The sequence below is a fragment of the Artibeus jamaicensis genome, unplaced genomic scaffold, assembly GCF_021234435.1.
Source record: "Artibeus jamaicensis isolate MK-2021 breed Jamaican fruit bat unplaced genomic scaffold, CSHL_Jam_final contig_233, whole genome shotgun sequence".
NCBI lineage: Eukaryota > Metazoa > Chordata > Mammalia > Chiroptera > Phyllostomidae > Artibeus > Artibeus jamaicensis.
The window spans coordinates 23483932-23510798 of NW_026521486.1; the positions used below are offsets into that span (position 1 = coordinate 23483932).

Below are 26867 nucleotides of genomic sequence, written 5' to 3' on the forward strand. Positions count from 1 at the left end.
ATCCAAAAAATAATATCTAGCAATAAACTTAACCAAAGAGGTAAAAGACATGTACTAGGAAAATTGTAAAGCATTGAAGAAAGAAATTGAAGAAGATACAAATAAATGGAAATCTATACTATGCTCGTGGATAGGAGGAATTAGCAACATTCAAATGTCCATACTAGCCAAAACAATTGATAGATTCAATGCAATCTCTATCAAAATATCAATGGCACTTTTCACAGAACTAGAAGAAGTAATTCTAAGACTTAGATGAAACCACAAGAGATGTGAATAGCCAAGCAATCTTGAGGGAAAAAAGTTGTAAATTTCATTCTACCTACATTATAAAGCTGTAGTAATCAAACAAAGAAAAGAAAAAAAGAAAAAAAAAGTAAATAAAATTTAATATTAAAAAAAAACCCAGCATGATAATGGAAAAGAACAGAGAGTTCAGAAGTAAACTCAGACCAATGTGGTTAATTAGACTATGATAAAGAATCAAAACATACAGTGGACTAAAAGTAGTTTATTCAATAAATAGTGTTAAGAAAGTTAGACAGATACATGCAAAAAATTAAACTAAATTACATTCTTTCAACATATAGAAGAACAAAGTCAAAATGAATTAAAGACTTGAATGTAAATCCCCAAACTATAAAGCTCCTAGAAAAAAACATAAGCAATAAACTATCACTGCTCTCAGTAATGTATTTTCTGACATATTTCGACAGGTGATGGAAAAATAAAGAAAGAATAAACAAATGGCACTGCATCAAACTAAAAAAAAACCCCAACTTTTGCATAGTAAAAAAAAATCAAGAAAATGAAAAGGTAACTTACTAATTGGGAGAATATATTTTCCAATGACACATTGACAAGAGGTTAATATGCAAACTTTATAAAGAACTTACACAACCTAGCAAAAAGTTACCCTGGCCAGTGTGCCTCAGATGGTTGGTTGTTGTCCTGTAAACCAAAATGTCATAGGTTTAATTCCTCGTCAGGGCACATGCTCAGGTTGCAGAGTCTGTGCTCTGCCCTCATTGGGGCACTTGAGGAAGGCAAAAGGCAATCAATCGACATTTTTCCCTCACACCAATGTTTCTCTTCCTCTCTTTCTCCCTCCTTTCCCCTCTCTCTAAAATAAAAGTTATAAAAAGTACAAAAAAATGGGCAGAAGATCTGAATGTGCATTTCTCCAAAGAGAACTTAGAGATGGCTAAAAGACATATGAAAAGATGCTCAAAATCACTATCAGAGAAATAAAAATTAAAACCACCATGAGACAGCACCTCAAACCTGTCAAATTGCTAACAGCAAGTGCAGCAAGGATGTGGAGAAAAAGGAACCCTTTTCCATTGTTAGTGGGAATGCAAACTGGGTCGGCCCCTATGGAAAACAGCAAGAATGGCCCTCAGAAAATTAAAAATACAACTACTCATTTCCCAGCAATTATACTTCTGGGTATTTATCTGAAGAAATCCGAAACAGAATTCAAAAAGATATTTGCACTGCTGTGTGCATTGCAGCATTATTTACAACAGCAAAGACATGGAAGCAAACTACATGCTCATCAATAGATAATTGGATGATGAGGGATGATACATATATACGATGGAATACTACTTGGCCATAAAAAATGAAGTCTTACCATTTGTGAAAACATGGATGCAGCCTGAAAGTATTACACTTTGTGAAATAAGTCACAGAAAGATAAACACTGCATTATTTTATTTACATGTATGATCTAAAGTACAAAACAAGTGAGCAAATGAAACAAACAGGCTCAGAGATACAGAGAGCAAACTGATGGGTGCTAAAGGGGAGGGGCCTTAGAAGTTAGATGGAAAAGGTGGAGGATTAATAAGTACAAATTGATAATTATAAAATAGTCCCAGGGATGTGAAGTACAGCATAGAGAATATAGTCAAAAGTATTGTGACTATGTGTGGTTCTAGGTACACACTAGAATTACCAGTGGGATCAATCTGTAAAGTGTACAAATGTCTAACCACTATTCTGTACACCTGAAGCTAATGTAAAATAATATTGAATGTCAACTGGAATTGAAAAATAAAAAATTCTAAAAATGTAACTAAACAGCAACAACAAAAAAGGAGAAAGCTTTCTTTTGAGAGCAGTTTTCCCACAATTTCACATTATAGGAAAGTTTAGCATTCAGAGATGTGGGAGACATATTTCCTCGGCTGTTAAATTTAGAAAAAAAGTGGAATTCCAGCTTGTTATGAGGTCTTGATCACAATCATGATCATATTAACAAAATAATAAAATAGCTCTGATTCTAGTATTTTTTTATTTCTTCATTCAGAATCACATTGTGCCTTCCACCTGTGTCAGATGCACCTGCTGTAAGCGGAGGAACAAATCCCAGCAACACGTCCTGTCTACTCCAGTGACACTTTTTAAGGTCAAGAATGACTCTGGGAGAGCCAGAAACTAAGATCTTGAAACACCAAGCAATTGTGGTGAGACCTAGGTAAATGCCATGTCAATCATAGGATAAATATTCAAGTTCTGCTGCTCTGACTCTATTTTGGGGTTCTTTTCATTAGAACATGATATTAAACTACCAACAGTGTTAATGTGCAGAACATCACTGTCTTTCCATCCCGTTTTTTGGCTAACATTAAAGATGACTGAGCTCTTTCGATAGCTGACGCATTTACTTTGACTTCCAATACCTTTCTTTCATGTTTTGTGTTCTGGCCTGCTCACTATCTTGCGCACTTCTCCTTGTTCCTTCGTGTCCACATCCCCATCATTTTACTGATTGCTTCTTCTCACAAATACTGCGTGAAGGTGTACTACACTGCTGGTCATAAATGACTGACATGTGCATCCACACACAGTGATGAAGTGAGTTTTCCTGGGTAGCTGTGCTTCTGATTTGAAACCTGTTAAAGTAAAAGACAATGAGGTAGTTAGAACAAACATTAAAAATGCTGTCTACTGTCTACACAGTGCTGAAATAAACTGGTGAAGATATTAATAAAAAGAGTTTCTGAAGTGTTTATATCATCAGAAGAGGGGACTTGAATTTAAATTGTATTTGTTCTCAAATGGTACCATATCATTCATTACTAAGGCATAAAAATGACTGACATGTAGTTTATTGAATTTATTGAGGTGACATTGATTAATGAAACTATATTAGTTTCAAGTGTACAACTCAATAAAACATCATTTGCACACTGCATTGTGTACCCGCTACCCAAAATCAAGTTTCTTTTTGCCACCATTGATCCCCCTTTTGACCTGTTCCACTTCCCTCCACTCTCCTTTCCCTTTGGCAAACAACATATTGTGTAGTTTTTTCTTAATAGTTTCACCTTTTTAACTCAGCACCTCACCCTCTTACAGCTGTGTCTGTTCTCTGTATCTATGAGTCTGTTTCTAGTTTGTTTGTTCATCTTGTTCATTAGAGTTCACATATAAGGAAAATTATATGGTACTTGTCTTTCTCTGACTAGCTTATTTTACTAAATAAAAAACTCTCTAGGTCCACCCATGCCATCACAAGAGGTAAGATTTTCTTTTTTTTTTATGGTGAAGTAGTATTCTAGTGTGTAAATGTACCATAGCTTTTTTTATCCCCTCATGTACAGATGGATACTTGGGCTGCTTATACTTTTAAGAACTACCACCAGTTGCATAAAATTAAATAAAGCTTCTGACAAAAAATTAATATTCTATAGCTGGCTCTTTGTTTATTTTTCAAACTCTTATCTAGAAGTATATTTATCAAATAAAACAACACTTAGTGAAATTACTATTGGGTAGATTAAAGAGTAGACCAAGTAGAAAAATTATTGCTGAAAGGGATCTGGAACTAAATCAAGAATCAGAGATATCAAAAGCCATTTAAAGAAAAGGCAAAAAACCCTATATACTTTAATGCATCCTGAGGGCAGGATGATGTCAGAGGACCACGTCAGATAATTACAATAACAACCAGGGGTAAGTGGAAGAAGCATGGGTCTGTTCTATTTGCTCTTCAGTCTCCTGAAGGAGCAGCGCTAATTAGTCAGGCAGGGTATCGCAGAGTCTTGGTGCAAAAACTGCAGTCATACTCTTCATCCTGCACATCTGTCTTGTCTTAGGCCTGGGCTTGGAGGATGGGGAGAATTTTTTCTGTAAAAATGAATGAGCTAAGAGCACGAAACAATTTTGAACAGGACCTCAGGGAGAATTCTGACCAGCGTTCTCTAAAAACTTTTCTTAACATTCAGAGTTTTTGAATATCAAAGAGCTAGATTAAGTTACAGCCACCCAGAAAACCTAAGTATAGTAAAGTAGCAAAATATTAAGTTAGGCCCACTCTTGTGATTTTAGAAAAGCACAGTATTTCTGATATTTCTTGGCAGGCAAGGGAAGCAAATGAAAGAATAAATAAATGGCACTACATTAAACTAAAAAGTTTTTTTCACAGCAAAGGAAACCATCAAGAAAATGAAAAGACAACCTACTTATTAGAAGATATTTCACAATGATATATTTGATACGGGATTATTATTCAAAATTTATAAAGAAATCACAAACTTAACAATAAAAAACAAGTAATGCAATTGAAAAATGGACAGTGGAAATGAATGCATATTTCTCCAAAGACTACATAGAGATGCCAATAGACATATGAAAAGGTGCTCAAAATCACTAATCATCAGAGAAATGAAAATTAAAACCACCATGAGATATTACCTCATACCTGTCAGAATGGCTATCATCAATAAGTCAACAAACAAGTTTTGGTATGGATGTGGAGGAAGGGGAGCCCTTGTGCATTGTTGGTGGGAATGAAGATTGATGCAGTCACTATGGAAAGCAGTATGGATTTACTTCAAAATATTAAACATGAACCTGCCTTATGACCCAACAATTCCACCTATGGGAATATATCCAAAGAATTCCAACACACTACTTCAAAAGATATATGCACCCCTATGTACACTGCAGTGTTACTTAAATAACTGAGATATAGAAGCAACCCAAGTGCTAATCAATATCTGATTAAGTGAACAAGTAGTACAAACAATGGAATGTTACTAGGCCTTAAAAAAGAATGACCTCTTAAAATTTATGACAACATGGCTGGACCTTGAACGTATTATTCTAAGTAAAACAAGTCAGACAAAGAAAGACAAATACCATATGATTTCATTTATATGTGTAATCTAAAGAATAAAATAAATAACAACAACAAAAAAACAGAAACAGAAACAGGCTCATAGACACAGAGAACAGGCTGATGGTTACCAGATAAAAGAGAAAGTTGGAGGGCTGGGTAAAAAATCTGAAGAAAGTAAAAATCACAGATTGATAGTCAATAATACAATAATAACTATGCCTGGTGCTAGGTGGGTACTAGCATCATCAGGGAGATCACTTCATAAAGCATACAAATGCCTAACCACTATATTGTACTTGAAACTAATATAGAATAACGTAAAACGTCAAAATAAAAAACAAACAGTATTTTACTTCATGTAACAAAATAGGAAGAGTCTACTAGTTATATGTCAAACTAGTTAAAGAAAATTCAAACTCTACTTGAGAAATAACTAAATAAAATTTAAAAAAGAAAATTCAAGACAAGTAAGTGCTATAGAAATGTAGGATATGTATTTTGTCAAGAATATTTGTCAATAAATTCACTGTGCTTGTGCTAGTGAAAGGTGAAACAGTTAAGTGGTATTAAAATCAAAATGCGATCATACTCAGCACTTTGACCTAGTCATACCCAATAGTGTCTGCCAGAAACAAATGAAAAACCACTCTGCAAACTTCAAATTGATTCTATAAATATTTAAGGCCAGGAGAGGGGGGGCAAGGGCTAGGTGGGGTGGGAAATAGGGGGAAATGGGGGACATCTGTGATAACATCAACAATAAAAAGTAATGTTAAGCACATTGTCAAAAATAATCAGGCATATAAGGAAGCCAAAGAACCTGAATGAAAAATAGGAAAATATATAGTGGAAAGGAAAACACATGAGTATAAGATGTTGGAATTATCAAAGATAAGTGTTAAACAGCTATATATTTTTGGAGTAAAAAGAAAATATTGCAAATGATGAACCAAAGTTAAGAATTGTAAATAGTGATGGAGTAGATTTTAGAAAGAACCAAGTTGTACATATAGATATGAAAAGTTCACTAATCAAAATATAACTTCATGGATACCTTTAATAGCAAAATAGAAACAGATGAGAAAAAATTAACTGGAAGATATATGACCAGTAAATAAATAGATTTTTAAAAAGGATAAAAATATAGAAAAAGCAAAAAAGACACAAAATGTTGTGAATGGTTTTATAATGCATATAACTGGGATCTCAAAGAAATGAAGAGAGGGTAGACACACTATTTGAAGAAAGTATGACTGAGTTATTCCAAACCTGAAAAAAACATCAGATTTAACACATTTATGACCTTCAAACAGCTGAACTCTTAAAAGCAATAACAAAAAATAGAACACACTATAGTAATACCTTTGAATGGCAGAGAGAAAGAAAGCTACAACTGTCTAATTTTAAGATAAATATTTTTTAGAAAAAGTTGAAATAACACAGTTTTAGACAAATAGAGAATTCAACTCTAAAACTTTGACTCTAAAGGAAATATTCAAGAGAATCTTCAATTTTAAGGAAAATGATTTAAAATGGAAGGTAGGAAAGGCATAAAGGAATAAGAAGAAAAGAAAATTATAAATATGTGGAAATATCTAGATGAACTGACTGCATAAATCTGTACATCTAAGTCTACATATATCTAATAATATGGCTTCAACACAGCAATTGAAATGTTTGCCGAATTTTAAGGAGAATCACAGTGGAAGATTTTATTATAATTCTCCCAGTACAGGAAGAAGAAGCAGATAGAAAATTAGAGAACTTCAATCACACTTAGTAGGGTTTTGTTGTTGTTGTTATTGTTTTTACCACAATGGAATTAAGCTGAAACTTAAAACAATAGGATAATTATAACTACACAGATATAAATAAAGAAATGCATTTTAAAGTAACATAATTTAAAGAACAACTCATAATGAAAATAGAAAGTATTTCACACTTAATGCCAGTAAAATTAAAATTATAGGCTACATTAAAATTATAGGCTTACATGTACATATTTGGGGGGGAAAGGCTGAATTAAAGGAGTCAGGCATCTATAAAAATGGGGGGAAGGTACAGGGAATAAGAAGCATAATTAGTAGGCATAAAACAGATGGAGGTAGGTTAAGAATAGTATTGGACACAGAGAAGTCAAAGAACTTATATGTATAACCTATGGACATGAACTCAGGGTGGGGGGATGCTGGAGGGAGGGTGCAGGGCAGAGGGGGGAGAAAGGGGAGGAAAAAATTGGGAAAACTATAATAGCATAATCAATAGAATACACTCTAAAAATGTTAAAGAATAGCAAATTCAACAAAAAGAAATTGGATGAGGAAAATAATAAAAAATAATTAAAATTAATAAAAGAAAAATGTAAAAGATGCAAGGGGAGAAGGAGGGAATCAACAAAGCCAAAACTTCTTGCTTTGAAAGACTAATTAAATTGGATGACACACCCACTGATATTAGTGGGCAATAAAACCCAGTTGTGTATACACACTCAGACACAAACATGCACCCTAATAATAGAAACTTAAAAGGGGAGCATACCATATTTTACCATGTATAATGTGCACTCTTTTGCCAAGGTTTTGAGGGAAAAATAAGGATGTGCATTATTCATGGGTAATATTAATTCTGTATTTATATAAATGTTTTTAATTCTTTTATATATGCTTATGTATTAAAAGTACAACTCTAGAAAGCAATAACAATATATGTATGCAAAATAACATCCTGGAATATGATCATCAGTTTTATATATAAATTAAAATTGAAGTTAAAAATTAAAATGAAAGATTTTTCCTGAAAGTTTGGGCCAAAAACATGGATGTGCATTATATAGAGCAAAATACAGTAATTTCATCTTCTGCAGATATTAGGAAGAAAATGTATGACCATTGAGGTGAGGGAAATTTCAGCACTGTGATGGTTAATTTTATGTGTCCGCTTCACTAGCCACACGCATATTAAACAGTATTTCTGAGTGTCTATGAGGGTGTTCCTGGATGAAATCAGTGTTTGACCAGTGAGCTCAGTAAAGGAGATTGCCCTCTCAAATGTAAAGGAGCATCATCCAATTCACTGAGCGCCTAAATAGAAAAAAAGTGAAGGAAGGAAGGATCTGTCCCTGTTTTGATGCTTCCACCGTTGTGTGAGCTAAGATAGCTCAGTTAATCTCATCTTGCTCTGCCCTACTGTTGGGTTTCACATCACTGACTCCCCTGGTTCTCAGCCCTTTATGCTTAAATTGAATTACACCACAGGCTTTCCTGGGTCTCAGCTCTCGGAGGGGAGATCATGGGACTTCTCAGCCCCCACACTCATGTGAGTCAATTCCTCATAACCAATCTCTGCATATGAATTCTTCCTCATTGTGTGTTTATTGGGGGTCTCCAGAGAAGATTTATGTAGATCTATATAGATCTCCTATTGGTTATGTTTCTCTGAAGAACCTGGATTTACAAACACACAATGAGAAAGAATTTATAAATTATGCAAGTGTGAAAACTATTTAAAGAACTTCATAAAATATTAAATGCAGTTGCTTTTAAAATTAATGATAATAGTGTATATTACACATTTACTATGTGCAAAACACTGTGCTAAGTGATTTTACTTTTATTCCTTTTATCTCAAAATCCAGAGAGGTAGCTGCTACTTTTATTCTTATTTAAAAGTGAAGAAAGAGGATCCCTGATAGGTTAAGCAACTTATCCCATTTCAGACAGGAGTGGGCCAATCATTGATTCAAGCTGAGACTCAAAGTCCATGGTCCTCACCACAGTTTTACACTAACCAACAGTGACTGCTCCATACTGAACAATTTCAAATACATCTTTCTCTGAAGAGAAAGATGAGGGAACTCATGTTGAAAACACTAAATGGCCACTCAGTTCTTTTGACTGCAAAGTCCTCTGCTACCTTATTCTTTTCTTTTTTTTCTTGGCTCACTTTTTCTCCCCATTGGTATCCATGGTTCTCTTTGTCTCTCTCTTTAAAAAAAAAGATTTTATTTATTTATCTTTAGAGGGGAAGGGAAGGAGAGAGGGAGAGAAACATCAATGTATGGTTGCCTTTTGTGCGTCCCCTGCTGGGAACTGGCCTGCAGGGAACCAGCCAGCAACCCAGGAATGTGCCCTGACTGGGAATTGAACCTCGATTGTCTGGTTTGCAAGCCCGTGCTCAATCCACTGAGCTACACCAGCCAGGGCCATGTCTCTCTTATATATGGTCAAGACAAAGTCAGATTCTTAACTGCTTGACATGCTCTCCCTTTTCTGAGAAAGGGTATGAGACTCTGTCTCTTTAGATACTTACAGTTCAGAAGAGAATATTGAGCCGTCCTCCCAGAGCCATGGTCCTTCAGTCTGAGTGCGAGAGAGCCCTATCCAAAATGAGTCATGAGGATAGGGAGACATTTCCTTCACTATGAAGTCCTGTAGGGGAACATAAATACAAATATATGTCAAGAAGAGAGAGAGACAATCAGAGCTGATAGAGATAAAGGCAAATACAGAGAAGAGACAAAGAGGAACTTCTAGATGTTGAGAAAGAGACAACAAAATGAATCGCCTTGGTGAATGATATGTGCATACATTGGCATCAATTCTTGAATGCCACCGAGTGTCTCAAAAGGCGTATTTCACTTACTCAGAGTCATTAGTGTTGAATTTTGCCCAAAGAATATATCCGAAATGTCAAAACTGTACTTCTATTCAATTTACCTGACAAAATCCAAGGTCCCCTAGGCAACTTTCGTGGATGATTAGTTACTATGTTTTTCTAAAGTCAGAAATATAAATTTATAGGACCTTTGTCAAGAAATGCTTCTCAGAGTTGGGTGACAAATAAAAATGATGTAAGGTGATTGGATGTTTTATGAGTAAGTAACCTGGGGTTTAATGCTGACATTTGAATTATTGACAAATGTAACCTATGTAGTGGCAATTGTAGGAAGCCCTAAAATCCCCACGGACTTCCAGTCCCTTTCTTTTTCTTGCCCATACACAAACGTTCATAATTCTTATGTTGGGTAAGACAAGACAGAAACAAAAAATAATTGAAAGTAGTGAAAATTAATGTAGAAATTATAGATTGTCTAGATTTATAGCATAAGATGTTTCCTGGCAATTAACCTTTCTTATAGCACATCTAAGTTCTAGCCTTCATTAATGGTGCACTATAAATCTCATCTTTCCTGTAAAACTTTTCCTGTCTACAGAGATGTCGCTCTGAATTCCTATTGTATTTGCTACCAATACCAAATATTTAACTTTTAATAGTTGTTGTTTCTTTGTTCTTACAAATTATATAAGTACTGCAATATCAAGTTTGCTTTTTAAACCTCTCCACCTTTCCCAGTATCTTGTAAAGAGTAAATAATTTATAAATACATAATACCATTGATGCTGTTTTTCTTGATAATTATGATGACAAAGGGGAGAATGTCTATCACCAAATTTAAAAATTGAAATCCAAACCCACAAAAATAAGTAGTGACCTGATTATTATAGTCATAAAAACTTGTAGTGTGTTTGGAAGGAATTGTTTTAAAATACAACATGCTTATTTTTAATCAATTAATTAAAAAGAAATGCATATATTAAAAACATTACCCACTTAATGCATACTATTATAACAATTATAGAGAACAGTTTTTAAAGATTTTATTTATTTACTTCTAGAGAGAGGAGAAAGAAGGAGAGAGAGCAGGACAGAAACATCAATGTGTGGTTACCTCTCACATGCCCTCCACAGGGACCTGGCCCTCAACCCTAGCATATGCCCTGACTGGGAATTGAACCAGCGACCTTTCAGTTCCCAGGTCAGTGCTCAATCCACTGAGATATGCCAGCCAAGGCAATTATGGGGAATATTAAAAATCACTTTTTCTCAGGGAAAATTATCGTTATCTGGAATCTACCTCTATTTTTCTGCTCAGTATAGACCACAAATAATTAAAACAGAAATTTACACTTACCAATTCTTCGGAACTGTCTGCCTTCAGGAGATGAGAGCCCAGCTGAGAACATTGTCTTTGACTTCCATTCCAGGAATACAGTGTTGTGCTAAACAGATAACAACTGTTCTCATGCGCAACCCATGTAGCAGGACAAGGGCTGGAAACACCTCCTGGAAATAGAGAAATATCATGTGATTTACATCATAACATTTCACTCTTTCAGTGTAGGCACCATCCATCCTGAGTGTACAATAAATAATTAGTGAGTAATCATTAAAATATTTCATTTTCAATTCAAATGATAAGAATGTGACTTTATAAAAGAGGCCACATTGAAATGCTCCCATGCATTTAACATTAAAAATAAATGAACTATTAACATGTTTCAGATAGTCAGGCTTCCTTTTCTTCTTGTCTACCAATCCTTCAAATTCAGCCTGGAACTCCTTTTCTTCAAAGCTCTTAAAACAAATCAACCCAAAATCAATCATTGAGGTATACAGTAATTTCACATTAATTTATTTTACAAGTGCGAGATCCATTTCAGATGCTAATTTTCCAAATGAGAAGAGTATAAGAACAAATATTCACATTACAGTGTACTTTGGTTTTGTATTGTTAGCTACTTGATGCAAAGCATGAGGAAGAATGTGTCCAGAGACGGAAAATTAAAATAAAAATATTTTTTTATTGTCAATTATAATGAAATTAAAAGATCAAGTGTGTATAAATTGTAATAAAATCAGTAGAATTGTCTGATGAAAGAAAAACAGCCCTGCTTGATGTGGCTCAGTGGTTGAGTGCTGGCCTGCAAACTAAAGGGTCACTGGTTTGGTTCCCAGTCAGAGTACCTGCCTGGGTTGCAGACCAAGTCCCCAGTGAGGTCTCGTGAGAGGCAACCAAACATTGGTGTTTCTGTCCCGCTTTCTCCTTCCTTTCCTGTCTGTATAAATAAATAAATACATAAATACATAAAAAAGAAAAACAAATTTAACCAGTGTTTTCAGGAACATAGCTATTAGGTTTCTCTTTTCTACATGTATATAATTTTGCCCTTAATTCTCACCAACATTAGTCTTCCTTTCTCTCTCCCTTTCTCTCTCCCTTTCTTCCTTTACGATGTGCTATTTCTTATTCTTACTGAATCACTTTAAAATGTCAGTTCCACCAGGTGCAAAACATATTTCAAATTATACAATCTTGCAGGCCTAAACACACAGACAATGATAAATTAGTTACTCATTTAAAAAAAATTCAAGGTAGAACTGTCCAGCCAAGTGCAAGGGGCATTTATGACATTATTTTATCATATATGTGACAGGAGCATAATAGACTGAGATAACAATGATGTGAGCTCTCCTTGAAGGCATAACTGCTACCTGTAAAAATGTTCTCTTCACCTCCCCCTCCAGGCCAAAACACCAACAATTACCCCTCCCAAATTAATTATTCTATTAATCATTTAACCCCGCCCTTGCCTGTGGTTGTGAGAGCCTTGGTAGAAGCCACACTCTCTTCTAAAGATGATTGTGTGGGTTGACTGTGGTTCTCTTTATTTCTTGATGGAAAATTGTTATTCTTCAGTGGATTGCTTCCTGAATTGGATCTCCAAATACCTTCATTTACCAACAACAATAGTGACAAAGGGTCATTCTAGTATGTTTGAAAAATGAAATTCCAAAACCCATATTTTTGTTGTAATAGAAAGATTAATTCAAAAGAATATATGAACCCTTATGTTCACTCCTGTGTTATTTACAGTCACCAAGATATGGAAGAAACCCAAGTAACCATCAATGGACAAGTGGATAAAAAGCTGTGGTACATACATACAATGAAATATTACTTGACCATAACAAAGAATAAAATGTTAGAGGGTGTTATGCTAACTGAAATAAGTCAGACAGAGAAAGACATGTGATTTTACTTATATATAGAATCTAAAGAACAGAATAAGCAACAAATAAAATGGAAATAGATTTCTAGACACAGGGAACACAGATTGATGATTGCCATAGAGAGGGGGTAAAAAGGTGAAAGAATTAAGAAATGCAAAGCAATACATTTTTGATTAATGATAAGGAGATAACACGTTGATGAAGTAAAGATAGATGTATTTATACATCTATTTTTGGATTATATATAAGTAGATTAAATAGATAGTAGATTAAATAGATGGAATAAGAAGTAACTTCCTTGAAAGTGGTATAGTAAAAAAAAAGAAAGAAAAATGAAGCAATTAAAGAAGAAGAAAAATATTAATGATAAAGCAAGAGCAGAGGAAATAAAGTTGATTGCAACCATAGTAGATTTGAAATAGTAATAAATCTTCTAACTTTCTTGTGTATTTTAAAAATGAGAGCTCTTTGACAACCTGCCCTGTACCTGCAACATAGACTGGACTCAATAAACATCTGAATAATTAAAAAATTTCATAAAGACTGTTTGAAAACAAAATAATATTTTATTGACAATAGGATACAGGAGATACAGGAGATATACTACTTAGTACTTAGTAAGTGTCTCAGGTAATTTCTAGTATTCAGTGGAGTTTAGATTAGGTATAAAACATTTTTCTTAACTCACGAGACATAAAAATAGCTTATAGTCTCATTGGGGAACATATTTTATTAGGAAGATAGCACCACTTTGTACTTCCTTTTTCACCTCCACTGGTTTCCTTCCATTAACTTATCCTGGTAATTCCAGTTTTGAAACCAGCTGTTCGAGGGGTGTAGAAGAGTAATGTAGGTCAGGTCTTGAGTTTTTTTTAAGACAGGTTTGCCTAAATTCCTAATCATGATCCTACCACTAACTAGATTATAATTTTAGAAAAGTAAACTATCCTCCTAATCTCTCACTTTCCTTGTAAATAAAATCAGAATTAGCATCATCAGTTCGATAGAGTTAAATACAGAGTTAATTAAATTATGCAGTCAAGCTTTTAAAAGAGTGTCTGGCACATTATAAATGCTTGTTAAATATATGTTGTACTTACACTTCCTCCCTGCAAGCTGCTTTTCCATATGAATGGCTGGTCTCAGGCTTCACAACTTCCTAAATTCTCTCAAACAACAGTTGGCCTCAGTGAGCCACAGGTCCAGAACTAGCAGTCTAGATTCACAGTTTAGCTTCACCTGGAAATCTCTAAGCCCAGCACAAGTAGCAGCCATCTCAGATTGCTTTATAACTCAGGCAGAGTAGTCCTGGGCAAAACACAGGTTGGGGCTGATCTTGGCTTGCACCACCTGGGAAACCTCAGGGCCAGTGCACCCAGTGGACAGCTACAGACACAATGGAGAACTACCACCTGCCCCTGCACAGCTGATTCTCCACAGAGGGCAGAGGGTGGTCATCAGTGGTCACAGCCAGTCCTGATTAGCCCGGGGAAATCCCTACCATTGACCTGCCAACAGCAACCCAGGCTCAACTACAAGAGAAGGTATACTTAGTCCACATGAAGGGTGCACTTCAAGTACCCAGCTTGGGTGTTAGGAGAGGTTGTGCCTTTGAACCCGATAAGATACCTACTTCATTAGGACATACTACCAAGACACAAAGTCAAAGCAGCTCTACCTAATACATAGAAACAAACACAAGGAGGTTGCTAAAATGAGGAGACAAAGAAACATGGTCCAACTGAGAGAACAGATCAAAACTCCAGAAAAAGAGCTAAACAAAATAGAGATAACAAGTTGTTAGATGCGAAGTTCAAAAAGGTTTACATGGCTGCTCAAAGAACTTAGTGAGGACCTCAACAGCATAAAAAAGACCCAGTGAGAAATAAATGATACACTAATTGAAATAAAGAATAATTTACAAGGAAACAACAGTAGAGTGGATGAAGCTGAGAATCAAACCGATGGTTTGGAACATAAGAAAGCAAAAAACAATCAAAACAAGAAGAAGAAAAAGAATCCAAAAAAATTGGAGGATAGTGTAAACAGCCTGCCAGACAACTTTTAGCAATCCAACATTTGCTTCATAGGGATGCCAGAAGAAGAGAAAAAAATGAGTAATTGGAAATCTATTTGAAAAAATAATGAAAGAAAAATCCCGTGATTTGATGAAGGAAATAGACATGCTGGATTTCAGGAGCACAGAGAATCCCCAAGCAAGGTGGATGCAAAGAGACCCACTCCAAAACACATCATAATTAAAATGCCAAAGTTTAAAGATAAAGAGATAGGAGGGTGTGGGAGAATGGGTGAAGATGTGAGACAATTAAAAAGTAAAAATAGGTAGTTACAAAATAGCCATGAGGCTCTAAAGTACAGTATAGGAAAGGGAGTAGCCAAAGAACTTACATGCATGACCCATGGACATGAACAAGGGTGGAGGATTGCCTGAGGGAGCAGGAAATGCTGGTTGCAGGGGTGCAAAAGGGGAAAAATCAGGACAGCTGTAATAGCATAATCAATAAAATAAAATTTGAAAAAATATCTGTTGTTGTTAATCTTCTCCAGCAATACTTACCCATTGTACCCAGGACCACAGCTAGCACCAATATTACCAAGCACAGGATTCCCAGAGTCACAGCAATGAAACGCCAAGGAGGAGATGCAGCCCAAGATCCTGAAGGGGCCAGAGGGAGCAGGGATTGAATGAAGAAATAGGATGGTGGGTCATGGAGCACTTCAGTTCTATAATCCATCCAAACCTGGCAAATTCTGAAGTTAGACATTAATCATTGATACCCAGATTATCTAGTTATCTAGGTTCTGAACCTATAATTTAAGCACAGTGCCTTGATAGCTATGCACCCCTAGTTTCAGTTCCACACTGATGTCTCTTGGTCTCACTGTCACCAGGATCCTTGAAATCCTGCTCATTCTTAGAAGAGACAGCTTAATGTAGGGGAAATAGCATTGGTTACGAAGGATGAACTTCCCTTTTCATACAGACATTACTTGATTTGCTGCAAATTACTTCCCTTATTCTTGCACTTCTTTTCATGAAAAATGAGGTAATAAAGCTTCAAAGGATTATTGTGGGAATTAAATAAGCTAACACATGGAAGTCATCTTGTTTAGAGACTACTAGAAAATTATAGGTAGCTCACTGTTTGTCTACACATATCTGTAAACACACACCTCTCTACCTGTTACATCATCTAGTTTTTCCACTCTTTCCCAAAAGGTTACTCAAGAAAAGTATTGCGTAAGTGGAGAGAGCAAAATGATTGTGCAATGTGAATGACCACAAAGCAGAAGAGACAAAATTATGATGTCAAAACCTGTGAATAATCTCTTTCTTGATAACAAAGAACTTATTCTATTTTAACTTCACCACACCAAGGACATATTTTACCTTTGAGAATAAGCAATAAGAACATTTCAGAGAGTTGTCAAATAGGAGAACTATAGAGGGGACTAAATTGTTTGTTCTAGGAAGACAGAGATTTCTTAATGCTCTTCTCCATATTTCACTTCTTTGTCGTTTTTGTCTAAGACTCATGTTTTACTAATAGGACTTTTTCATCTAACACAAATATTTTCTTCATTGGTGTACAAAGAACTGCTTTTGTTAAAAAAATCCAAATCAAGCTTTTACCACACAAAAAAAATTTCTTATTCAGGATTCTAGATGAGATCGGGCACATTCAGCGTGGTATGGCTGTAGACTTATTCAGGATTCTAAATCCTATCGTTTTCATTTTCCCTTTGTCCTTTACCATAAAATCACAGGTTTGTTGTTATCTCTTACCTCCCTTCGATCTTTTCATCCTTCTCTTTTTAAAAAAGATTTTGTTTATTTATTTTTAGAGGTAGGGGAAGGGAGAGAGAAAGAGAGAGAAACATCGATGTGTAAGAGAAACATTGATTTGGTTGCCACTTGCACATGCCCCAACCAGGGACCTGGCCTGCAACCTGAGCGTGTGTCCTGACCAGTACTCAGACTGGTGACCTTTGGTTTGAGGGACAGTGCTCAACCAACTAAGCCACACTGCTCAGGGCTCATTGTTCTCTTTCTTATTTCCAATATCCTGATATTATCAGGATACGCTGATACATTTTAAGTTTCTTTGACCTCCATTCTATAATTTACTGCTATCAAACAAGTCATTCCTATTGAAATTCTTTCACTTTTAAATAAATTAAAAAATTCTTATTTCTTCATCATACTTATTTCTAGCTCCTCACTGTTGATCTATCTACTAATGCGGAACAGATAGTGTATTTTCTGTCATCATCATCATTATTTTCAATATTAATAATTGGTCACTGAATGATTGTCACGAGAAAAGGCTTAGTGAACATTCAAATTATCTTTAGCGACTTCAGAAAACATTTTAAAATATATTAATAAAACCCCTACAAATCACAAGCCTCTTAAATTTTTTCTACTTAAGTGTTTGAGTTGATGAGAATGAAAACATTGAAAGTAGAAAGAAAAAAATACCTTTCTTTGGGGACACAGGTCTTCTGGCAAAACCTCGAGAGCTGAACTCCAACTGAGTATATCCATCTTCATCCAAATTTTCCATGGTTCTATTCTACTGTTCTATTGAATCTCTCAACTGGCAGAGTATTCGAGAGCTCTTTCCTCTCTTCTAAGACAACTGCCTGTGGACAAAAGAGGATCTATGAGTCAGCTCATGTGAGCCATGCATAGGTTGAGCTTTAGCAAGTTGAGTTTAAGTAGTCCAACCAGTTATCCAAAAACAGGAAATGTATAGTATGCTGGCAGTGCTCGTTTGCACTTAGATCCTGTTTCTGAAATTGATGACTCTTAAGAAAATTATGAGGCAGCACAATAAACAGGTATTTACTTCAGAACAAAAATAAGAAACATGAAAACATTTATGTCTTATGTTCATTATTTCACAAGCAAAGACATCAGAAATTGACTTGACCTATGTAAACTATTACACAATTTTGGTACCGTAAGTTTACCATACATTTGTTTTACTATATATTGATTCATTTATTCGTGTACTCATTTATTCACCAAACATATTGAATACCTATCTTCTCAAATGGCAGAAGCTGGGGATGTAAGGATAAAGAAGAAAATTGTCTCACAGAAGAAACCTATAGATGGGTAGACGAAGGATGTCATAAAGAGGTACGTTGTTGTAACAACACAGAGATGAAATAACTCTCTTTGGATTTATTTCAAATGTAGGGATTAATAATACAAAGTATAAATTATGTGTTGAACAATTACTATGACCTAGGTACTACCCGGTAAGCATGTATTCATATTCAATCTTGATTTCCCAACAAGTCCATGTGATAGGTATTATTTTTCCTATTTTTATTTTTATTTTTTAATTTATTTATTTATCTTTAGAGAGGAAGGGAGTGAGAGAAGGAGAGAAATATCAATGTATGGCTGCCTCTCGTGAGTCCCCTGCTGGGAACTGGCCTGCAACCCAATAAAAATATTGAAGTAAGGAATCAAACCAAAGTCTACTTTTGCTGCAAAACTTATGATTGTTTCTGTTTTGCTACAGTGATTCCTTCATCATTTATATGTACACTTATATTGTAAGCACCATTAGGAAGAATTCTGAGACTGAAGGATTATGCTAAATGTTTCCTTTTTTCTCTATTCCAATTGTCATAGTAATACCCCTTAAAACATTTATCATTGCTGGGAACTAGAGAGGTATCCAACTGATTTACAAAACTTTGAAGCAAAACAAATGAAGGAGGAATATAAATAACATTGAAGCAATGAGGACAGATTTCCTTCAGTAAGACATTTACAATAGAGAAGAAGACCCAATTTAACTGAATTCAACTTCCCCAAAAGAGACTTTTTAAAGTCTGGAGTATGCCAAGGAAAAAGCACTGAGTAGCAAGCATTAAGGGAAGTTAATCCATGTGACTAGACCATCTGGATTTGTTTGTTTGGCTTTTGTTCTTTTGTTTTCATCACCATTTATCCCCCATTCCCTCTTCTACCTCCACCCACCTCCACCACAGCCCTGCAATCACCATGCTGTTCTACGTGTCCATGAATTCTTTCTCTTTATTTTTTTCCTTTTTACTCAAGCCTTCCACACCCACACCCTGCCCCAAGCCTGCTCTCTGAGTCTGTCTCTATTCTGCTTGTTAGCTCAGTTTGTTTATCAGATTCCACGTATGAGTGAAATCATATTGTCCTTGTCTTTCTTTGACTGGCTTATCCTCCTTAGCATAATGTTCTCTGAGATAAAGAATATGAGGCCTGTCCAGAAAAAGTTCAGCTATTCTTAAGGATGGTTTGAGTGACATTGATATAACCCGGCAGCCAAGGAGAGTGAACTGGAATGCACATGTGTGAACAATGATGACTTTACTCTACTGCTCAGTGGGGACAATAGACACTATTAAGTGAACATGTGTACTGTGTGGCCATTGCATTTAAAATGACTGAGCAAGTAGAGCAACAAATCTGCATCATATTTTGCATTAAGCCCTGGCTGGTGTGGCTCAATGGATTGAGTGCTGACCTGCAATCTGAAAGGTTGCTGGTTCAATTCCCAGTCAGAGCACACGCCTGGGTTGCAGGCCAGGTCCCCAATTGGGGGCATGTGAAAGGCATCTGATTGTTTCTCTCCTACATTGATGTCTTTCTCCTTTCTTTTCCCTCTTTCTAAAAACAAACACAGAACTTAAAAATTTTTTGCATTAAGCTTGAACATGCCTCCACAGAAATTATTTGGATGACTTAGAAGGCCACAGCTATGGCCAACTGGTAATTTGCAGCTTCCTCATGACAATGTGTCATCTCATGCATCATGTCTCATGTAAACATTTTTGGCAAAACATCAAATCACCCAGATGAGTTAGCTCCCCCAAAGCCCAGATTTGGCACCCTGTGACTTCTGGCTTTTTCCCAAACTGAAATCACCTTTCAAAGGGAAGAGATTGTAGACAATTAATGAGATTCAGGAAAATATGAAGAGGCAACTGATGGTGATTGGGAGAACTGTGTGAGGTCCCAAGGTGCCTACTTTGAAGGGGACTGAAGCATCATTGTCCTATGTACAATGTTTTTTTGTATCTTCTTCAATAAATGTCTCTTCTTCATATTATATGGCTAAATACCTCTAGATAGAACTTGTACACTGGAGGCGATAAAAGTAGCTTAGATAAAATAGAAGATCAAGTCAGCTATTTGGAAGACAAAGTAGAAAAAAAACACCCAATCAGGGTAGCAAAAAGAAAAAAATTTAAATGAGAATAGTTTAAGTAATTTGGGGACAACATACAGTGTCACATGTATTTAATGACACATCTGTTTTTAGGCGTACCAGAAGGAGGAGAGAAAGAGCAAAGAATCAAGAACCTATTTGAAGAAATAATGACAGAAAACTTCCCTAATCTGGTGAAGGAAAAAGACATATAAGTCTAGAAGATGCAGAGTCTCAAACAAGATGGACCCCAAAAAGCCCACACCATGACAAGTCACAATTAAAATGGCAAAGGTTAAGGACACACAGGGAGAACCCTAAAAGCTGCAAGAGGAAGTTACCCTCATGGGTTTGTTAATTACAGTTGTCCAGCAGTGTCTGTTGAAGCTGGGTGGTGCTTCCACTGGTTACACACCCTTATTCTGTCTTCCAGGGGGAGTGGAAAAGCAAGAGTCGTCTCCCCAATTTCCTGAATGTTTGCATTCAAAGCAATGTCTCCAGGGTCCCTAAAGAAAGTTTTAGGTGGTAGATTCTCATCTCAAAGGGCAGAGAAAGGATTTGTAATTGTAAGCTTTCTAAATAACTGCTCTAAGAGGAGCCTGTCTATCATTAAGTTTTGACCAAAATCAACAACAAATTCTCCTGGGAGATCTGAGTCAACTGAGCTACTCAGCCAAGGCAAGCATTCAGCTTTCCTAGGCAGTCATTTTTAGTGTTACCTGGGGTTACCTTCAATGGTGTTCTTGGGTTCCCCAAGATAGATTGGGAAATTTCCATCTTGGAAATTGGGAAATTCCCAAGGGAAAACCCCAGAGAAATTTTTAGACAGATTTTATTAAACTTATGCTAAAACTCAAGGGCGGCAGCATGGAGAAAAGGAATGTCCTCTGAACGGGCTTGAGGGCTGGCCACTTTTATAAGCTTGGGGCAAAGCAGGCTTGTGCAAAATGGCAGGCTTCTGGAAAAGTCAGGCTTGTGAAGGGTTTGGGAGTGGAATTTTTCATGTCAGGGTAAGATTCCTTATCCCTTTATGGGGTAACTTGGCAACTATCTTTGTGCCTGCCCTATGGGGGCAAGATGGTGGTGTTGCTCATTACTGCCACAGCAGAAAGGCTGTGTAGCCGTCGGACCTCGGTCACCTGCACATGCAGGTCAGTAGGTTAAGCATGCAGTTAGAAGAAAGATAAAATCAGCTACCTCTGCATTTTTGAGTAGGGAGTGGAAGACTGGCGACGTTTTTTTACCATCAGTGTATCCCGTGTTCTTTCTGACCACCTGGTCTGGACTTGGCCTCCTGGTCACCTTCTATTTTCCAACCTGGGCCCAAGTGCCTCTGCTGTCTCAGCAGGGACATGAGCTTGAACTGCTAGATGCCAGCTAGAGTTTGTCAACAAGTCTCTTAGTGCCAAGGTTTGGACAAAGCTGTTAAATGCCAAGAGTTCTGCAGTTCTCACTAACACATATCAAAATGAAAGACAGTGCAGTGAAGAGTATATATGAGAGTTTCTTTCCCTAATCCAGCCTGCCAAAGAGCTTCATTAACTTTAATTTAGTCATTATAGTGCTATTGGCTCTGAGTTCAGGGTTGATGAGTCAATGATATGTATTAATTAAGGTGTCTTTAAACAACAAATATGTCAAACAAGTTTCTACACTAATCTGTCAACAGAAATGTGAGCAGATGCTCATAAGAACCTAAGCCTATATTTTCCCCAGAAGCAATAATCTTTCAGTGTTTTCTGTGACTTTATACAACTTAACTACCACAAGTTACAAAAATTGACAGTGTAGATAACTAGACATAGTTTTAAAACTTAACAGTAAACACAAGAATTGTTTAAAGCCTTGGCCAGCAAAAGATATTTTCAGGGAGTATTTTATCACTGATATTATTTAGTATCACTGGCACTTGCTGATAATAAAAGGCAGACTAACTTTTCATACATTTTATCATTTTTTAAATTCTCTACAGACAATTCACCACCATCAATTTATTGTCTGCTGAACACTCCCCAGAATATCTTCTCTTCCCTATAAGGATCCAGATAATTTAATGCCCACTATCTTTCTAACTTCATTTTCTAACCATCTTCCCTTCACTATCTTGATACACTGGCCTGACTTTTTATCACAAGAACACCGCAAGTTGTTCTTGCCTCAGGGACTTTGGACTTACACTCGGGCTGAAACGCTTTGCCTTCAGGAGTTTGTGTGGTAGAATTTTTCTTGATAATCAGTTTTCAGTTTAACTATCACCCTCTCCAAAAAGTCTTACCTTACTACTCAGTCTGAATCAGAATACCATCAGGGTACCTGCCGACCGGTTTCAATCATATAATACAGTTTTTCTCTTTTTTTTCCAAAGCACTTTGCAGTACTCTGATATATCTCATCTGTTTAGGAATAGACTCACCTGTCCACTTGTTTGTAAGGCCCATAAACTTAAAATCTTTCTTGTCTTGGTTACTGATCCTTTTCAAAAATGTAGACTAACTTCTGATTCATGGTAGTTTATCAATAAATATATGTTGGGTTGATGTATAAAAGAATATATAAGAGTAAATGAAGATACTTTAAAAGTAGTAATATATGTACAGAATAATCAACCCAAGATAAGGCAACTTAATTGCTTAATGAAAAAATAGCCATGTTATTGGAAGGATTTCTAAATCCAAAGTCCATGTTCTATCTAATGAATGCACCGCGGTGCCTTGTTCCTGATTCTGTCTCTGATTGCCTGGGCGAGTTCAGATGTGTCGTTTGAGCTTCCCAGCTTGTTTCCTCACCAGTGACATGAGGATGGGTCTTACATCTCTGTTGTGATATTTGGATGGTAAATAAGAGAGGTACAGGATAACAAAGATGGAAACGGGGTTCTCTGTGGTGTGGGATCTAAGTCGGGATGCAGTGATCAGGTAAGAGTGAACTAGGTGATGGCGCCATCTGCTGCTTCGTATTAGAAATCTCAAGGCAAGTTGGAGTTGATCTGTTTTACTCACTTGTGAGTAAAATCGAAGAATCTCTGTAGGCTGTACCTGCCTGACTCATAGTAAAAATGTGACTTTCACTCTGCTTAAAGGCATCTCTATTTCTTCATCTCTAAGGAATTGTGGGTGTTAGGAGGTATCTTCTATTATGAGCGGCCACTGGATTCCTTCAACAATTACTTCATCTGTTCATTTTATTTTTAATTTCTGCCACCATAAGTTTCAGAGGATAGGAAACTTATCTTTTTACTACTAACTCCCAGCATCTACAGTAGCACTTGAATAAATTAAATAAATAAATACAATACCACGAATGTAGAGATTTTAGTTTAATTGTTTATTTTCCTCCTCCACACAGGACTGTGAGCACCATGAGACTAGTTTCTACGTGTATTTATTACTGCCTACTCAGTTAGCACTAAAGAAAGAAGGCATTTGGTAGAGTTCTTTTTTTCCATGAGAAAAGTTTTATTTTGTTTTATTTTTTAACTTTTTTATTGTTGTTCAAGTACAGTTGTCCCCATTTTCCTCCCACCACACCCCTCACCCGCCGATCCTCACCTCCCACCCTTGATCCTACCCCCTTTTGGCTTTGTCCATGTGTCCTTTACAGATGTTCTTGAAAACCCTTCCCCCTTTCTTAAATGAATGAATGAACCAAATAAATACGAAAAACTTCTATTACACATCTCTTGGTCAAAGTAAACTAAAATAAGTTGGAGAAATCAAAACATCCTGATACTCTTATTTTGGTATTTAAGTTACGGGCGTATACACAGTAATATGTCGCTTAACAATGGGGATTGTTGAGAAATGCTCCATTAGGGGACTTCATCATCACAGAGTGCAGGTACACAGACGTGGACCGTCTCACCTAGGCTGCACGCTGCAGTGTACTGCTGCTAGGCTGCAAGTCTCTAGGGCATGTCACTGTGCTGAACACTGTAGGCAATTACAACACAAGGCTAGGTATTCACATATCTGAACATACCCAGACTTAGAAAAGGTGCATAAAAATGTGGTATAAAAGACTGGAAAAAAGCTACACTTGCATAGGGCACTTACTGTGAATGAAGCTCACAGGACTGGAAGTTGCTCTGGGTGAGTCCGTGAGTGAATGTGAAGGTCTGTAGACCTTGTAAAAACACTGTACACGTAGGCTACTCTACATTGATCAAAATTATTTTCATTTCTTCAGTAATAACCTCAACTTACTGTAAAATTTTACCATAAAAACTTATTCTCTTTTTTTAATATATAATCTTTTTTCTCAATAATTTTATTTAGTTATTTTTCAAGTACAGTTTTTTTGCCTGTTTAATATACGATCTTTATTGTGTTTTTTCCATTACCATTTAGTCCCCTTATAACACTGTCCCCTAACTTATTTTTTTTAAGTTCTTGACTTTAAGCTAAGTGGTAACACTTAACTTAAAACATAAATACAATGTACAGCTCTACAAAATTATTTTCTTTCTTTGTATGTTTATAAGCTTTTTTCTATTGTTAATTTTTTTTTTTACTTTTTAACATTTTTGTTAAAAGCAAGACACAAACATACAAATTAGCTTAGATTTACAAGGGTTAGGATCATCAGTATCCCTGTTGCCCAACCTTGTCCCACTGGAAGGTCCTCAGCTGCTGTCTCCTAGGATGGCAATGCTTTCTTCTGGAACACCTCCTGAAGGACTTGCCTGAGGCCCTCCTTGAGGAGGGGTCACTCTTTTCAGAAATATGTCCCTGGTGGTTGCTTGTTTTCTTTTCTTTTTAATCATCATTTTGCTTGTAAGCTGATAATGCACCCTGAAAAATTCTCTCTGATAATGGACACCTTTTGGTGTTAGAGTCCATGTGTTAAAGCTTTTTAAGGAACTTACTGAGGTCTGCAAAGGCTTCCACTAAACCCTTCATTGTCAGTTGTTTTAGGGTAGTCTTCTCTTGCAGTTTTCTTTTCTCTTGCCTCTTCAGCTATGCATTCTTGTTCTGGTTCCAACAACAGCTCATTAGACAGTTAGTTGCTCAGGAACTACCGGTCTGAGTTTCTCAGTGTCATTCTTGCCCCCACTCAGGTTTAAAGTTTTCTGCCATTTCAGTCACAGACTTTTCTGATTTTTGCAACTTCCTCATCTTTGACAAATTCTTTAAATTCATGGCAGAACCTCTTGAGTGTTTTTTTCCAGGTATCAGTCACACACTTCTTGTTGACATCTCAAGTCCACACAAGGTTCTTGATGCAGTCATAGATGTAATCCTTCCAGAATTGCATCAGTATCTTCTCAGTGTCTCTCTCAGTAGGAGCAATATACTGGACAAAGGGCATCTTCAGAATATAGGCCTTAAAAGTTGCTACAACTCCTTGGTTCATTGGCTGGATCAAAGAGATGGTATTAGAAAGGAGAGACACCACTTTGAAATTGGGATGAAGATCACCAATAAAAGGAGGACTTCAGGGACATTATTAACAATAACCTTAATCTTAAAAGGTATATGTTTTTTTCAAACAGTACCTCATTTCACTGGCACAGCAAGTCAAATGGGCATCTTAGAAGATGAGCTGGGCCATGTGGAGAACAGGACCAGTTAAATGGCATCAGTCTAGTCAAAATAGCATAAAGTGTATAAAACAAAATGGAGTCACTTGTGTCAGCCATGACACTTTGGTTCAAGAGGGAAACTATCAAAGTCAGAGCAGACACATCTGGCAAGGAGGCACACCTAAGATATGTGCACATGTGGTTAGAGGAGACATGTCTGCAGAGCAGGACCACCCGTGAATAGGCTCTTGGGGAAATTCCACACTTGTCATCAAGGGTATAAGCAGAATAGACATGTACCACTGACGGGCTCATGGGAAAATTTCACATTTGGTATCAGGGGTGCCAAGGCATTATTCAAAAAGACCCAGGAGGGCGGAGTACACAACTTTCAAGTTATAACTGAGGCAGGTTCCAGGCCACTGCTGAGTTAGCCAGGCTCCACACACCAGAGTGCTGTTCCATGCCACGCTGATCTCCCTTGACATCGGCTGCTGGAGGCTCAGCACTGCTGGATGGGAGACCTCGTCTGCCCTGCGGCCCACTGGGCTCTGGAGATCTCTGGAGATCCTTCCTTGCAAGATGCTGACAACTCCCATTCCCACAGTACTGTCTCCCAGACCTGCAGACTGAGACTCTTGGACTCAGGGTCATTATCCCCCATTGATTGCTGTGTGTGTGTGTGTGTGTGTGTGTGTGTGTGTGTTACATTTCTCTTAGTTTGTTAGAGTGTGAGTAGAATATTAATGTATGTTGATGTTCTACTTTGAGTGAACCTGCATTCAATGAAACTGAGTGCATAACATAGTTACTGCATGTGACTCTTGTCTGTTCCTTGGTACCAGGCTGCTCAGCGGGCAGCTAGCAGAGCAGTTGTCTGGCTGACTTATAGGAAAGACTAGATAATGAACCTACCATCGTGACAGGCCATGTAGGACTTACTGCTCCTGTAGCAAGCACACTGGCAATGTGTGCTTACTAATACGTCTGAAGGCCCTGAGGTTCTCACTGTGACAGATCACAAAGTTTCAATTTGTAACCTGCAACCTTATCTCCAAGCAACACTGTCATCCTGTCCTTAAAAGCCTTGAAAACTTGAAGCCCTGACCTTGACTTGGTCTCTTAATCAATGAAA

At 36.7% G+C, this 26867-nt stretch overlaps 1 protein-coding gene across 4 annotated transcripts; it reads right to left on the minus strand.

Annotated features, from left to right (window-relative positions):
* Nucleotides 1–1700: 1700 nt before the first annotated feature.
* CLEC7A (C-type lectin domain containing 7A) lies at nt 1701–17683 on the minus strand. Of its 4 annotated transcripts, XM_037167880.2 has the most exons (6): nt 17487–17683; nt 15561–15659; nt 12563–12700; nt 11103–11254; nt 9440–9558; nt 1701–2900 (listed from the first exon to the last, which is right to left on the minus strand). In XM_037167880.2, exons 1-6 carry the CDS (start codon nt 17569–17571, stop codon nt 2765–2767), a joined length of 729 nt encoding a protein of 242 aa, XP_037023775.2. In that variant the 5' UTR covers nt 17572–17683; the 3' UTR covers nt 1701–2764. The 4 variants fall into 4 exon arrangements, with proteins under 4 accessions (XP_037023775.2, XP_037023776.2, XP_037023777.2 ...); XM_037167881.2 differs by lacking the exon at nt 12563–12700; XM_037167882.2 differs by lacking the exon at nt 9440–9558 and having other exon boundaries at nt 2823–2900.
* Nucleotides 17684–26867: the final 9184 nt, after the last annotated feature.